The 14156-nt window shown below is 48.2% G+C and overlaps 1 protein-coding gene across 2 annotated transcripts in view; it reads left to right on the top strand.

The window, feature by feature from the left end:
- The window catches only part of IFT172 (intraflagellar transport 172), a 42420-nt gene that overhangs the window by 26306 nt on the left and 1958 nt on the right, over positions 1-14156 (top strand). Inside the window, exons 19-42 of one of the 2 annotated variants that reach the window (XM_081254260.1) lie at positions 856-940; positions 1230-1322; positions 1854-1931; positions 2169-2417; positions 2598-2676; positions 2876-2996; positions 3189-3333; positions 4370-4459; positions 5052-5149; positions 5324-5459; positions 5545-5661; positions 6016-6158; positions 8125-8218; positions 8380-8444; positions 8637-8817; positions 9061-9170; positions 9291-9420; positions 11709-11807; positions 12016-12125; positions 12254-12317; positions 12408-12494; positions 12789-12905; positions 13488-13598; positions 13789-13908. In XM_081254260.1, the coding sequence (XP_081110386.1) occupies positions 856-940; positions 1230-1322; positions 1854-1931; positions 2169-2417; positions 2598-2676; positions 2876-2996; positions 3189-3333; positions 4370-4459; positions 5052-5149; positions 5324-5459; positions 5545-5661; positions 6016-6158; positions 8125-8218; positions 8380-8444; positions 8637-8817; positions 9061-9170; positions 9291-9420; positions 11709-11807; positions 12016-12125; positions 12254-12317; positions 12408-12494; positions 12789-12905; positions 13488-13598; positions 13789-13908 (2722 nt within the window). The remainder of the gene's footprint in view (positions 1-855; positions 941-1229; positions 1323-1853; positions 1932-2168; positions 2418-2597; positions 2677-2875; positions 2997-3188; positions 3334-4369; positions 4460-5051; positions 5150-5323; positions 5460-5544; positions 5662-6015; positions 6159-8124; positions 8219-8379; positions 8445-8636; positions 8818-9060; positions 9171-9290; positions 9421-11708; positions 11808-12015; positions 12126-12253; positions 12318-12407; positions 12495-12788; positions 12906-13487; positions 13599-13788; positions 13909-14156) is intronic. The other variant, XM_081254261.1, reaches the window with a different exon arrangement.

Below are 14156 nucleotides of genomic sequence, written 5' to 3' on the forward strand. Positions count from 1 at the left end.
CAAGTATTTTGTACATGTGTACATGTATATATATATATGAACACAAAGTCAAGTTCTATATGTTAAAAATAAAAAGTGATCCATGTGATTGTAAAAAAAAAAAAAAAAAGGTATCCTGAATCTCTTATTTGTTCAAGTCTACTGTGTCCACCCTGGAATAGACCACCACCATCTACATGCTGTGTTGCAAAGCCTCTTAATTAGACTCACTGATACGGTTCTTATACCCCTACGATCCATTCACCCCATAGCAGCTGAGGTAATTTTTTAAAAACATAAATTAGATTATATCATTTTCTTGCTCAGAACCTTCCAGTAACTTACTATTGTACTTTGTATAAAACCCAAACTCTTTGCATGTCCTAAGGCCCCACAGGATTTGGCCTCTGCTTTCTTCTCATATCAGGTACTTGCCCATTAGTCTCCAGCCGCACTGGCATCCTTTTGTGCCTTTGAGCGTGCCAGGCTCACTCCTGCCTTAGGGCCTTTACACTAGCTTTTCTCTCTGCCTGGAATAATTTTTCTCCATCTTGTCATGATTGGCTCTTTCTTGTATTAAGGTCTCAGCTCAGATGTCAGCTCCTGAAACAGGTCTCCTCTGACTACCAACTTAAGGAGTCCCCTTAGTTTTATTTTCCATTCTTTCAAATAATCTTTGTTTATTTGTTTACTAATTATTTGTTTCCACTAGAAAGTAAGTTTCCTAAGAGCTGGGCCCTCCTCTGTCTTATCCCTTTTGTGTCCCCAGTGGCAAGAACAGTTTCTGGCATATAATAGGTGCTCAGTATATCTACTGAACCAATGAATTAATGATGATTTTATAATAATATTACTGTTATTGCTTCCATACTATAGGTGCTTTTCTGCTTTGGGCCATGTAGCAAAAGCTCGATTCCTACACGAGACCAATGAGATTGCAGATCAAGTGTCTCGGGAATATGCAAGTATTCTCCTCCTGATTCGTTCAGTCTTTCAAGCTGAGATTTCTCCTGGTACTTAGCCCCGCGGCTCTTAGCTTTCCAGCCATGGCTAATTTCCTCTACCCTGCCCCCCACACCTCTACCTTCAAGTCAGACCATTTTGGAATTGCTTGCCAAACCTCGAGTCTCTAAGCCCCATGAAGGGTTTCAGCTTCCTAAGCCTTTTAGCCTCCATGTCTCTCTGGCCACACAGACAGAATGGCTCCTGTGGCGCCAACAGAATAACCAGAACCTCCTTTTTCCCCACAGGGTGGAGAAGGAACAGACTTTTATCAGGTCCGAGCACGTCTTGCCATGCTGGAGAAGAACTACAAGCTGGCCGAAATGATCTTCTTAGAACAGGTAATAGCAACAGAAGAACTGGATGGAAGAGGGGATCAGAGGGGGAGAAATAGAGAGGCAAACTCGGGAGGAATGAGCACCGGTCAGCTGGGCTACCAAAGGTCTGGGGAGAACTTTCAGAAAGGTCTATACAGTTCATTTCACTCCTCCATAATTTCCTCCTCTGTGTTAGTTCTTACAATTACTTCTTTCTTTCATAAAAAGTCCACTGCCTCCCCGTATACTCCAGAGCCTGTCTCTGCAATTCTTGTGCATGGAGGTAGATCCAGATTTTGTGAGGCCCAAAGTTTATACACTTTGAGGAGCCCTCTTTAAGAAAAGTTGCTTTGGAAGGAACCTGTGCAAATAAGGTGCCCTGAAGCTTAAGTTTCTTTTAGTTTCATACTAAATCCACCTCTACTTGTGTATACGTAAAGGATGAGGCTTTCAGTCCACATAGGCCGGCATCTTAGCTGGCCTGAGGAGAGCTTGCTGATTTCTGATTCTCGTATCTTCCTGGTGTCCCTCTTTCCTCTTCCCGGGTTCCCCTAGAATGCTGTTGAGGAGGCCATGGACATGTACCAGGAGCTACACCGTTGGGACGAATGTATCGCTGTGGCTGAGGCCAAGGTACCAGTTCTGTCTTCCCCACAGTTGTTCAGAACTCACTCCCACCAATATCAGAAACCTCCTCTTGTCAAGGAGACTGTGGGAACTGCAACAGGGCGGGGGCCGGGACCCGATATGGTGAGGAGTTAGGACATTGGTGACGGGGAGGGTTTCTGTTGTTACAGTGGGATTGGAGAAGCCTGGGAAGCAGCAGGGCAGGAGGGATGTGACTCCTGGTCCTCTCTGTTGCGTGTCCAGGGGCACCCAGCCCTAGAGAAGCTGCGCCAGGGTTACTACCAGTGGCTGATGGACACACAGCAAGAGGAGCGAGCAGGCGAACTTCAGGAGAGCCAAGGGGACGGGCTAGCAGCCATCAGCCTCTACCTCAAAGCTGGGCTCCCTGCCAAAGCTGCTCGGCTGGTGCTGACCCAAGAGGAACTGCTGGCCACCACAGAGCTGGTAGAGCGCATCACTGCAGCCCTTATCAAGAGCGAACTGTATGAAAGGGTATGGCTGGCTTCCTATTCCTGTCCCTTACCCCCAGGGCTCAGTGCCCCTTTCCTACCCAGAGGGGTCTTGGAGCACATAGCCCTCCCTGACTAGTGGCTGATTCGCCTCCTTTGGGGGCTGATACTTGATTTTTGTGCAGTAAGGGTATCTTTGTAGTAATATGGAATGTGTTAACAGGCAGGTGATCTCTTTGAGAAGATTCGAAATCCACAGCGGGCCCTGGAGTGCTACTGTAAAGGCAACGCATTCATGAAAGGTACTAGCCACCCACAGCCCATCCCTCAGTGTTGTGGACTGCAGCCCCGACAGTCGCCCACACCTGTTCTGTGCCTCTGCTCAGGCTGACTGGCTTCAGTGCTCCGCTGTCCCTCCACTTCTCACCTGTATTCCACGCCTCATTTCTCTATCTCACTTTTCCTGAAGTCTGAGCTGAGTGCCCTCTCTGTCTCTGGCAGCGGTGGAGCTGGCTCGATTGGCATTCCCAGTGGAGGTGGTGAGACTAGAGGAGGCGTGGGGGGACCACTTGGTGCAGCAGAAGCAGCTTGACGCGGCCATTAATCACTACATTGAAGCCAGGTGTGGTGGTCCGGGGGTGTAGAGGACATTTGGGCATGAGATGAGAGGCGACGGGGAAAGTTAGGGTGCCAGGGCCTTTCTAAAATAAGAGAGATCTCAAAATGTCGGTTGGAATATGCTTGAGGTTTCCCTTTACCTCCATCTATTTTCCTCTTTGCTCATACATATTTACACCTTTCCCAACTATGCCAGGTGCTCCATTAAGGCAATTGAGGCTGCCCTGGGTGCCCGCCAGTGGAAGAAGGCAATTTATATATTAGATCTACAGGACCAGAACACTGCGTCCAAATACTATCCTCGTGTGGCCCAACACTATGCGTCTCTGCAGGAGTACGAGGTGAGGGAGAGCCCCTTTCTGCAGCCTGAAGCAATGCGGTACAGGATGATGATGAGGGAACCCAGAACAAGAAGTGTTCCAAATCCTTCTTTCTGGGACCCAGCAGTGTCACCACCCTGAATGGGAAGAAAGAGGTTTATTTCCCCCATTTCATTCTAACATAACACAGACCCCTCTCCCAGACATATAAAGCAAGTCTCTAGCTCTTTTCCTGTACAAGCATGAGTGATGCTTCATGGATAACTCCAACATTAGCAGGTGCAAACTAGTATATACAGGACGGATAAACAGCAAGGTCCTACTATATAGCACAGGGAACTATATTCAATATCCTGTGATAAACCATAATGGAAAAGAATATGAAAAAGAATATATATATACACGTATAACTGAATCACTTTGCTGTACAGTAGAAATTAACACATTGTCAATCAGCCATACTTCAATAAAAAATTTTTTTAATTAAAATTAAAAAAAAGAATAGGGACTTCCCTGGTGGCACAGTGGTTAAGAATCCACCTGCCAATGCAGGGGACACAGGTTCGATCCCTGGTCCGGGAAGATCCCGCATGCCATGGAGCAACTAAGCCTGTGCACCACAACTGCTGAGCCTGCACTCTAGAGCCCACGAGCCACAACTACTGAAGCCCCCGCACCTAGAGCCTGTGCTCTGCAACAAAAGAAGCCACCGCAATGAGAAGCCCGTGCACAGCAATGAAGACCTAACACAGCCAAAAACAAATTAATTAACTAAAAAGAATAACTCCAATATAGTTAGAGTATAGAATTGCCTTGCACTGCAGAAACGTGAGGCCCTCTTAAACTCCCACTGTATTGTCCTCATATTGTTTCAGGCTGGTCTTTTTTCAAAACAGTAGGAAGTCTGAAACCCCTGTAGTCATCTTGGCTTCTCTGTGACTATAGGATAATGGTATCCCAGGTTCTGCTCCATCCCAAGTGAGGTTTGTTCTTTCCTCCTACAGGCTGCTTTCACTCTGATGCTCTGACCTTTTGCCTCTGCCTGTCTCAACCACAGATTGCTGAGGAGCTCTACACTAAGGGCGGCCGGACGAAAGACGCCATAGACATGTACACCCAGGCTGGCCGCTGGGAGCAAGCCCACAAGGTAGGGAATGGGCAGAGTTCATGAGAAGAGAATTCCACCTTTGTGGTTATGTTGCCACTTTGCTTAGTCTCTGATCTCCCCACTTCGCTGGGTTCCCTGAAAGCTGAGGAAGAGTACCAAAAAACAGTCTGGGTAACCTTGATCTCTAGCCATAGGGAAAGGCAAGGATGAAGAGAGGCCCTTGTTCCCAAAGCCGCACTTCTGAAGACAGCAGATGGGCTTGGGGGCTAGGGAATCTGAAATACCTCTGCCGAAGCTCTGGCCACACTGCTAACCGTCCTCGCTTCTGCTCCCAGAGCCCAGTGGGTACAGTAGGAGCAAGGTAGTGGGAACAGGTGCCCCCAGCACAGGGTGCCTCTGGCCCTCCTGCCTTAGCAGAATGTAGTTCTTACTCTGCTCATTATGGACTTGGGATTCCCTGAACTGACTAGGAGGGTGACGCTAACCAAATGCCTATGGTTGTTGGGAAGGTTCAGAGTTCCTGAGAAAACGGGCTCCCTTGAGGCCCCACTTCCTTGTCCGCTCCGCATTTCCCTCTGCTTCCCTTGGAAATTGGTGCCTGAGGCTACCCTGGCTCTGTGTGTCCGCACAGCTGGCAATGAAGTGCATGAGACCAGAAGATGTGTCGGTGCTGTACATCACCCAGGCTCAGGAGATGGAGAAGCAGGGCAAGTACCGAGAGGCTGAAAGGTGAGACGTGGCCCCAGGGGAGCTGTAGCAGGAGATGGGGCTTCAGGGTTAGAGGGAGGGATGGGGTCTGCAGATACGTGCCCTCTGCCCAGAGGCAGTGACAGAATCCCTTAGGAACGACTCTAGCCGCAGGAATCTGGTCTAGGAGGCCGCAGGTGTATCTCCTGTCCCCAGGCTGTATGTGACAGTGGAAGAGCCTGACCTTGCCATCACCATGTTCAAAAAGCGCAAGTTGTATGATGATATGATCCGCCTAGTAGGGAAGCACCACCCAGATCTCCTCAGTGACACACACCTACACCTGGGCAAGGTGAGCCCTTCTCCTGCCCCTGCCCATCTCTCCCCCAAACAGGCTCCATATCCCCCTCTCTCCATCCTGATCCACCTCTCCCCAGGAGCTGGAGGCTGAAGGCCGACTACAGGAGGCTGAATATCACTACCTCGAGGCCCAGGAGTGGAAGGCAACAGTAAATATGTACCGGTCCAATGGGCTTTGGGAAGAGGCCTACCGGGTAAGGAGTTCTTACCCTTACTGGGTAAGGAGGTACAGGGTTCATCCATCCCTCTTTCCCACTCTCAAGTAACTGTCTAATTCTAAACTGGTCATGGGTGTCTTTGAAAAAAGTCCACACCTATGCACAAAATTTCACTTTTAATTTTTAAAATTTCAATTTTAATGGTTTGTGAACGACCTGAAATCCATCCTGGGACCCTAATCAGGTTAATAGACCCTGAAACTTAGCCCTCTTCCTACTGTTCTAGGAGAGGCACCTGATCTTTCTCCAAGCTGAGGTCAGGTCAGAGATGAGAAGGGAGCAGCCATGTACCCCTGTATTGGAGGATTGCCAAGTGGCTTTGCTTTTCAGGTGGCCAAGGCTCACGGAGGAGCTAATGCCCACAAACACGTGGCCTATCTGTGGGCAAAGAGCCTGGGAGGTGAGGCTGCAGTTAGACTGCTCAATAAGCTGGGACTCCTGGAAGCTGCTATTGACCATGCTGCTGACAACTGGTGAGGCCCCAAGCCTTCCCTCTGCTGGCCCCATTCCAGACAGAGCCTCTATATAGAGAAAGGAAATTGATGTATAACTGAAAAGCATTTCTAGAGGCTGAAGCAAGAGTGAAGAAATGTGGTAAGGAGAGATCCTTGGAAGAACCTGATAGAGAGGCAAGAATAATTAGTAACTCTGCTCCTGTTCCCCAGGAGGCTCAGAATGGTGTTTAATCTTTGGCTATTCTAAGGAGAAAGGTGGAAAGAGAACAGCTTTTAAAGCTAAAATGCACTAAGCCAGTAACTTACTTCTGAGTAACGGAAGTGTGATTCCATTAAATGCAAAATGAGCTTTTCTTTCCTTTTTAAAATTAAGTTAAATTATTAATTTTTTAAAGTGTAGTTGATTTATAATATTAGTTTCAGGTGTCCAACATGGTGATTCAATATTTTTATAAATTATACTCCATTTAAAGTTATTATAAAATATTGGCTATATTCCCTGTGCTGTATAGTGTATTCTTGTAGCTTATTTACTTTATACATAGTAGTCTGTACCTCTTAATCTCCTAGCCCTGTCTTGACCTTCCTCCCTTTCCTCTCCCCACTGGTAACCACTAGTTTGTTCTCTATATCTGTGAGTCTGTTTCTGTTTTGTTATATTCATTTGTTTTGTTTTTTTGGATTTCACATATAAGTGACAACATAGAGTATTTGTCTTTCTCTGTCTGACTTATTTCACTAAGCATAATACCCTCCAGGTCCATCTGTGTTGTTGGAAATGGCAAAATTTCATTTTTTATGGTTGAGTAGTATTCCATTGTATATATGAACACATCTTCCTTATTCATTTATCTGTTGATGGACACTTAGGTTGCTTCCATATCTTGGCTGTTGTAAATAGTGCTGCTATGAACATTGGGGTGCATGTATCTTTTTTTTTTTTTTTTTGCTTTATAACAAATTTAATCAGTTATACATATACATATGTTTCCATATCCCCTCCCTTTTGCGTCTCCCTCCCACCCTCCCCATCCCACCCCTCCAGGCGGTCACAAAGCACCGAGCTGATCTCCCTGTGCTATGCGGCTGCTTCCCACTAGCTATCTACCTTACGTTTGGTAGTGTATATATGTCCATGCCGCTCTTTCACTTTGTCACAGCTTACCCTTCCCCCTCCCCATATCCTCAAGTCCATTCTCTAGTAGGTCTGTGTCTTTATTCCTGTCTTACCCCTATGTTCTTCATGACATTTTTTTTTCTTAAGTTCCATATATATGTGTTAGCATACAGTATTTGTCTTTCGCATGTATCTTTTCTAATTAGTGTTTTTATTTTCTTCAGATATATACCCAGGAGTGGAATTGTTGGATCATGTGGTAGTTCTGTTTTTTAGTTTTCTGAGGAACCTCCATACTCTTTTCCCTATTGGTTGCACCAAATTCCATTCCCACCAACAGTGCACAAGGGTTCTGTTTTCTTCGCATCCTCACCCACATTTGCTATTTGTAGACCTTTTTTGATGATAGCCATTCTTACAGGTGCAAGTTGTTATCTCATTTTGGTTTTGACTTGCATTTCTCTGATGATTAGATGATTAGAGCATCTTTTCATGTTGACCCTCTGTGTATCCTCTTTTGAAAAACGTCTATTCAGGTCTTCTGCCCAAAGTGAGCTTTTCTTAAGTAAATGTTAAGAACACCAGGAGTAATCCTGCATCGAGTCAGATTGCTGCGGGTAGTTTTACTTGTTTTGGGAAGATTATTTTTCTGCTAATGTAGATGTGGCTCAGGAGGAGGTGGTCAGAGCACCAGGAGTCCTTCCTCCCTGTCAGTGCTGTGCTCTCTGTGCTTCTCTATCATTTCATATTGATTGTCTTTCTTAATCTGTGCCTTTTCCTCCTCTCAATCCTTGCCCTCTGTTTTTCCTTTCCTCTTATAAAAGGAAGTGTAGAGTAGGCAAACCTTATCTGCACCTTCCATTTCAGCTCCTTTGAATTTGCTTTTGAACTCTCTCGGCTGGCCCTCAAGCACAAAACCCCTGAGATTCATCTCAGATACGCTATGTACCTGGAGGATGAGGTATGGATGTGATTCTTCTCCATTGCTTTTGACTCTGACCACAGAGCCCTCCTTCCCATCCCCTAGCCCACTGCTTCCAGGCAGTCAAACCTCCTGTCTCATGGCTGCCTGTGATGCCAATCTCTGTCTCATCATGTATGGCTGCCTTTCTCTCCGTCTAGGGAAAATTTGAAGAGGCTGAAGCTGAATTCATCAGGGCTGGTAAACCCAAGGAAGCAGTCCTCATGTGAGTTACCCCATAAATTCCTTCATCCTGTCCTCCCAGACTCAGCCCCAGGATCTTTCATTGTCATCTTCACCTTCATCTAAACCTAGTACCAATAAATCTTATACCCCCTCAGTGACATGGCTTTTTGCCTCTCATCGTGGAGGCCTCATTCCTATACTCAGCCTCCTCTCTGTCCTCATCTGGGAGCAGGTTTGTCCATAACCAGGATTGGGAGGCAGCTCAACGTGTGGCCGAGGCCCACGACCCTGACAGCGTCGCTGAGGTGCTCGTGGGGCAGGCCCGGGGGGCCTTGGAGGAGAAGGACTTCCAGAAAGCAGAAGGGCTGCTGCTTCGGGCCCAGAGACCAGGCCTGGCCCTCAATTACTATAAGGTGGGTCAGCAGATTCAGGGCCATGAGGGGAGGGTGAGAGGACATGAGAGCCCACAGAGCACTACACTGAGCCCTGGTACTGAGAATGATACAGGAGGTTAACACTGGGGAGGGGGAAGGAGACAAAGAGGAAGGGGAAGAGAAGTCCCAGGACCTAGGGATCAGTGGGCCATGGCACCTGAGTGGCACTGGAAAGCTGTCATGCCTGCCGCTAACCATCCTGATACCTGGAAATCTGAGCAGGAGGCTGGACTATGGAGCGATGCCCTGCGGATCTGCAAGGACTACGTGCCTGGCCAGCTGGAGGCACTGCAGGAAGAGTATGAGCGGGAAGCTACCAAGAAGGGGGCCAGGTATGAAGCCAGGGGACCCGAAAATGTTGGCAGGGCTGGGGGTGGGTGGTCAGAAGGTGTGCACAGAATCGGCCACGCTGCCCCTCCCATTCCTGGTCACAAGCACACTCATCTGCACAGGGGCATGGAAGGACTGGTGGAACAAGCTCGACAGTGGGAGCAGGCTGGAGAATACAGCCGTGCAGTCGACTGTTACCTCAAAGTGCGGGACGCAGGAAGCAGCAGCCTGGTGGAGAAGTGCTGGATGAAGGTGAGGCTGCCACACCTGCCTGGCCCTATGCTTCCCGGCCTCCATTCACATCCAGCATTCCTTCTCAGACATTCATCTTTTTCCTCCTGTGTCTTTTTGTTTTCAATCAGGTAGCAGGTATCTACTGAGTGCTTGCTAGATGCTAGATCCAGAACCTATGAAGGCTATAAAAAGGGATATAACACAGAACCCGGAGAGTCAGAAATTGGGGGAAGGTAGACTAACATGTGGCTCAATTAGTTAATATCGCAACTTAGTGAAGACTGAAGTCTGTGATTCAAGTAGAGTTCAGAGAAGGGTGAGATCTCTGTGGGCTGGGGTAGGGGAGCCTTCGTGAGGGAGGAGGTAGGCCTAGGGTCAGAGCTGGAAGGGCAAATCCAGACCCTGGAGCTGGGCCAGATGGAGGCCATGAAAAAAGCAGAGGCCCCTCCTCTACCCAGCAGCTCCTGAAAAGAAGCCTCTAGCAGATTAAGCCAAGCTAATATGTTTCATCAATTCTACGATAGATTCTTGGTATCTTTGAGATGGGGATACATGTATACTTTAATGATGTGCCTTAGATGCAGGGAAATATGGTATTGGGAGTTATGAAGGGGTGAGATGGATCAGCCCCTGAATAAAATGTTGGTGTGCTGATGCCCCTGCAGAATTTCCCTTAGGTTTGTGAGGCCTTGTAATTGAATAGCCCCTAGAAGTTGGAGGGGAAGGAAGTAGAAAGGACTTTAAGAGAGTTTAACAGGTTTTAATCAAGTATTAAGCATCTTCTGTATCTTACTCTGGGTCATTGTTTACTCGGGTCTGTTCATGACTATACCTTCTTCAGATTAGTCAGAGGGTGGCTTCCTGGATGGGAGCACTTGAAGGGTTTGGCAGGTAAAGAAAGAGAGGCAAGGGACTTCCCTGGCGGTCCAATGGTTAAGACTCTGCCTTCCAATGCAGGAGGCGTGGGTTCGATCCCTGGTCAGGGAACTAAGATCCCACATGCCATGGGGTGTGGCCAAAAACTTAAAAAAAAAAAAGAGAGGCAAGAATAGGTGGGGGAAGACCAGGAAGATTAGCATAGACTATAGCTAAACTGGACCATGTGGAAATTAAAATCTGGTGAGGGTGTCAGCATCACAGTGCAAACAGAGTGAACTCATGGAACACTTGGGTTTTTAGAATTACTGAGTTTTAGGGTTAGAAGAGGTCTCCAAGGTCATCTAGACCAACACTGTCCAGTAGAAATGTAATGCAGGTCACAAAGGTTTAAGTCATACATGTAATTTTAAAATTTCTAGTAGCCCCACATTCAAATAAGTATAAAGAAACAGGTGAAAATAATTATATTCTATTTAACCCAATATATCGAAACTATTATTTCAACATGTAATCAATATAAACATTTATCAAGGTATTCTACATTCCTTTTTTCATACTAAAGTCTTTGAAACATTTAAGGTTACTGCACGTCGCAGTTGGGACTGGCCACATGTGACTAGTGGCTGCTGTTCTGGACAGTACAAACCTAGACTGACCGTCACTCTTTTTTTTTTTTTAAAGATTCTATACTTCATTTTTTATTTATTTATTTTTGGCTGCACTGAGTCTTCATTGCTGCACGCGAGCTTTCTCTAGTTGCGGCGAGCGGGGGCTACTCTTTGTTGCGGTGCGTGGGCTTCTCACTGCAGTGGCTTCTCTTGTTGCGGAGCATGGGCTCTAGGCATGCAGGCTTCAGTAGTTGTGGCTCACGGGCTCCGTAGTTGTGGCTCGCAGGCTCAGTAGTTATGGCGCGCGGGCTTAGTTGCTCCGTGGCATGTGGGATCTTCCCGGACCAGGGCTCGAACCCGTGTCCCCTGCATTGGCAGGCGGATTCTTAACCACTGCACCACCAGGGAAGCCCTGACCATCACTCTTATGGGTGAAGAAACTGAAGCTCAGAAAAGCCTAAAGCAAATAGTTGCAGAATGCCCTGGGCTCAGATTTTAGGGCTTCTTTCTCTATACCATGCTACTAAGATTCTGTTTGTGACAAAGAACTTGAGAAACCAGTTTGTCAAAGGTGACAGGACCCAATGCAGTGATCTCAGACAGCGATGAGTGTCTGAAAGAGGATGAGTTGAGAGGAACAGGTAGGTCCTCTATTTAAAGGCTCTGATGGACCATGAGGCAGGATTTGCCCAAGAGGGCGGAAAGTGAGGAAGAGTGCAAGAAAGTTGGCAACTGGAGGGGAAAAAACAGAGCAGGTCGAGGACCCCCCAGCAATATTTGTCTCTCCTACCCATTTCTATCTTCTGTTCAACCACTCAGGCAGCTGAACTCTCCATCAAGTTTCTACCTCCCCAACGCAGTCTGGAAGTAGTTCGGGCTGTGGGACCCCAGCTGATTGGAATTGGAAAATACAGTGCAGTAAGTAGCGTGCTGGGACTGAATAGAAATAGATTGCACAGAGACGGGTGGAAAGGTGACACCTGCACTCAGGAAGCTGTATGAGGTGGGTCTCCCGGCAGGCATGGCATGCATTTCTGTTTCCCCAGAGTTCACAGAGAGTTCCCAGAGGGGAGACTGGGGAGGGAGGGGAAAGATGATCTCCAGTCTCTGACTTTCCACTGTGCAGGCTGCAGAGCTCTATCTGAACCTGGACCTAGTCAAGGAAGCGATCGATGCTTTCATTGAGGGTGAGGAATGGAACAAGGCCAAGCGTGTGGCTAAGGAGTTAGATCCCCGGTAAGCTCATGACCCCTCCTCACTAGAAATTCTCTTTACTTCCTTTTGTAAAGATTGGGAGAAAGTCCTCATGGGAAGGGTGTGCATCCCAGGACCGTGAAGTGCGAGATCTCTGCACATCTTCACAGGTATGAAGACTATGTGGACCAGCATTATAAAGACTTCCTCAAGAACCAGGGCAAAGTGGACTCGGTGAGACTGGCAGAGTCAGCAGGAGGCAAGCTCAAGAGATTCTCTGTCTCCTTCTCCTCGTGTAACTCTGTCTTTTCAACTGATCCGTAGCTGGTGGGTGTGGATGTGGTGGCTGCTTTGGACCTATATGTGGAGCAGGGCCAGTGGGACAAGTGCATTGAAACCGCTACCAAGCAGGTACTCCTCTCTTCATCCCACTGCCAGCTCTTCTATGTATTCTTCTGACTCCCCACCTGTCCCAGAGCTGTCTCTCTTTACTTCCTCCAAAGCCCTAACCCCAGAGATCCCTAATCAGCGTCAGAGAGCTCAGTCTTCACACTCTGACAGTGGGGTCAGAGGCCTAGCTGGGCCTGGCTTGCATATGCCCTTGGCCGCCTAAACAAATCCATGGCCTCAAGTCACCACCCCACCCTCACTGCTTGGTCTTACTGACCCCAACCTCCCCTTGCTTTTCCTGCACCTCTGGAACAGAACTACAAGATTCTGCACAAGTACGTGGCTTTGTATGCGACTCACCTGATCCGAGAGGGTGGCTGTGCCCAGGCACTGGCCCTGTATGTGCAACACGGAGCCCCTGCTAACCCACAGGTATCAGCCGGCTCCTTGGGGTGAACGTTTCCTCAAGGAAATTCTTACCTTCTCAAGAACCACTCACGCCCTCAGGATCTGTCTTCTCAAAGGATTCTTTCATTAGAGAGCATCGTCCCCAGAGACCCCACCCAGCCTCTTCAGGAATGTACAGCCTCTCTAGAGGATTTATCCTTGGAAGGAACACCCAGCAACCTGCCCGTGCCCTTAGCTAACACGCAGGGAACAGTCTTTCAGAGATGAACCGCACACACCTCTAGGGCCTTCCTAACTTCCTCCAGAGTGAGCACCGCTCTCCTGTCTGAGCATCACAGCTCTCCGGACACTGTCACCCCGTTAACAGTGTGACTGCACATTCACAGTCCCACATTTGCCCACACCCACGGCGCCAGATGGGAAGAAATCGCTTTTTCTTGCCCTTCTTCCTCTTCTCTTAAAATAACACTTTGTCCAGCAGCGTCCCATAGCTCCTCCGCGCGTGCGCATGTTTACAGCCCGTTTTCCTCTTTGGCCCCACTTCCCCTGACTTTCTCTTCTAGTTGTGCTCTTCTCACTCAGCTCTCCTTCCCCCTCCCCCTCCAGAACTTCAACATCTACAGAAGGATCTTCACTGACATGGTGAGCTCCCCCGGGACCAACAGTGCCGAGGCCTATCACAACTGGGCTGACCTTCGGGACGTCCTCTTCAACCTGGTGAGGAAGTCGCCTGGACAGCAGAGCCGAAAGGCCACTCCGCCTGTCCCCGTCCTCGTCTTTTCTTTCACGCACATAAACCTCCACCCTCGGACTCTACCTTCCTCTGTCCAGGTGGCCATCAGTTGACCACTCTGGCCCTGGCACTCCTCTGACCCCTGACCCAGGCTGTGCACTCTCCCTGCTCTAGTGTGAAAACTTGGTGAAGTCCAGCGAGGCAAACTCTCCAGCCCACGAGGAGTTCGAGACCATGCTGCTGATCGCGCATTACTACGCCACTCGCTCTGCGGCCCAGAGCATCCAACAGCTGGTGAGACAGAGTGGGGAGGCGCTCTCAGTCTTACAGACACAGCTTCAAATGTATGAAGTTGAATGAGTTCAAGTTCTGGACGGTCTCAGGCTTGGCCCACTGCTCTCCTAGTTTCTCTTTACCCTTGCTGAGATGGTTTTCTTTGTATTCCTCTGACCTTCTTAGGGCTCTGTGCCCACACAGCTCCGGCCTCATTACGCTCAAACATTCAAATTCCATGATTTCTGCATTGACCTCTTATAATATAT

The sequence above is a fragment of the Mesoplodon bidens genome (genome assembly GCF_964165515.1).
Source record: "Mesoplodon bidens genome assembly, chromosome: 14".
NCBI lineage: Eukaryota > Metazoa > Chordata > Mammalia > Artiodactyla > Ziphiidae > Mesoplodon > Mesoplodon bidens.